General features: G+C 36.6%; 1 protein-coding gene across 1 annotated transcript in view; it reads left to right on the top strand.

Moving 5' to 3' along the window:
- LOC106525203 (troponin I, fast skeletal muscle) overlaps positions 1 to 1,122 on the top strand; it is a gene marked incomplete at its 5' end in the record, with an annotated part of 7,192 nt that overhangs the window by 1,048 nt on the left and 5,022 nt on the right. The window contains 2 exon segments of the mRNA XM_014019356.1: positions 232 to 264; positions 977 to 1,013. Of these exon segments, the coding sequence (XP_013874810.1) occupies positions 257 to 264; positions 977 to 1,013 (45 nt within the window).

The raw sequence follows: 1,122 nt of genomic DNA, 5'->3' as shown, positions 1-1,122 counted from the left end.
TGTGTGTGTGTGTGTGTGTGTGTGTGTGTGTGTGTGTGGGTGGGTGGGTGTGTGTGAGCCATGCTGGCAGCTAACCTGCTGTGGCAGCACATTCTAGTGAAGTAAGAGAAGTTTTACCTCCTGCAGGATGTTTAGCTCAGGTTTCAGTGAGACACAGTAAATCTCTTACAGATGAGATCATCTTGAGTTTAATTTATGTATTATCGTTTTGTTTTTGTTTGTTTTGTACAGGTTGTAAACGACAAATAACACCAAGATGTCTGAGTAAGTTGTGCTTTTGCTGTTATTTTTCTGGTTGGACAGAAGAAAGGATCAGTTTGTTTTTCATCAAGAAAAAATGGACAAAATATGGTCCAAGCTTTAGCTCAGCTGCATTAAATGTAAAACATAAAAAGCCACTCTGCAGGTTTTCACGGATTTTAAATGAAAAGATACAAAGGAGAGGAAAACAAAACTACTAAATATGAAAAATATCTCAGATCAAATGAGGAGGGGATAAAATATGAAAGACATCTGTCCAGGTGTGTCTAACACTGAGATCAATGGAATGGAAAAAATGATAAATAATAGATAAATAACGGACAGAAAAAGAGGGAACTAAAGAAGAGTTGAGGAAAATACAATTCAGTTACAACAAAGAAGACAAGAAAAGCGAGTTAAAATTAAAAAATGCAAAACGTTTATTATAATCAGCATTTTATGAGAGGTAGAGAGGAATAGTTTTATTTTTTAGCTTCTTTGCATCATAAAGGTATTTCACTTGTATAAACCCAACGCTGTTAATACATGTTTATTAGGTGAAATTATTTTTTCCCTCAAAAAATAAACATTTCTTAACAAGCTGGACAGGTTTGATTCTTAGGAAACATGTTTATTATTTATTACATTAAAGACCCCTGCAGGGTCTGTTTTCTGCTGACTCCTGTTCTAAACTGGACAGTAAAATGACCAAAGTTCTTGTATTTTCTCCTCACAGTAAGAAGTTGACTTCAAGCCGCAGGCATCATCTGAAGGTAAACTGAAAGAGCACACACACTCACACACACACACACACACACACACACTCACACACACTCACACACACACACACACACACACACACACACACACACACACCGTGCG

The sequence above is a fragment of the Austrofundulus limnaeus genome, unplaced genomic scaffold (genome assembly GCF_001266775.1).
Source record: "Austrofundulus limnaeus strain Quisiro unplaced genomic scaffold, Austrofundulus_limnaeus-1.0 Scaffold217, whole genome shotgun sequence".
Classification (NCBI taxonomy): Eukaryota; Metazoa; Chordata; class Actinopteri; order Cyprinodontiformes; family Rivulidae; genus Austrofundulus; species Austrofundulus limnaeus.
The sequence above is the reverse complement of the archived record's forward strand: the minus strand, read 5'-3'. Positions and strand labels throughout refer to the sequence as shown.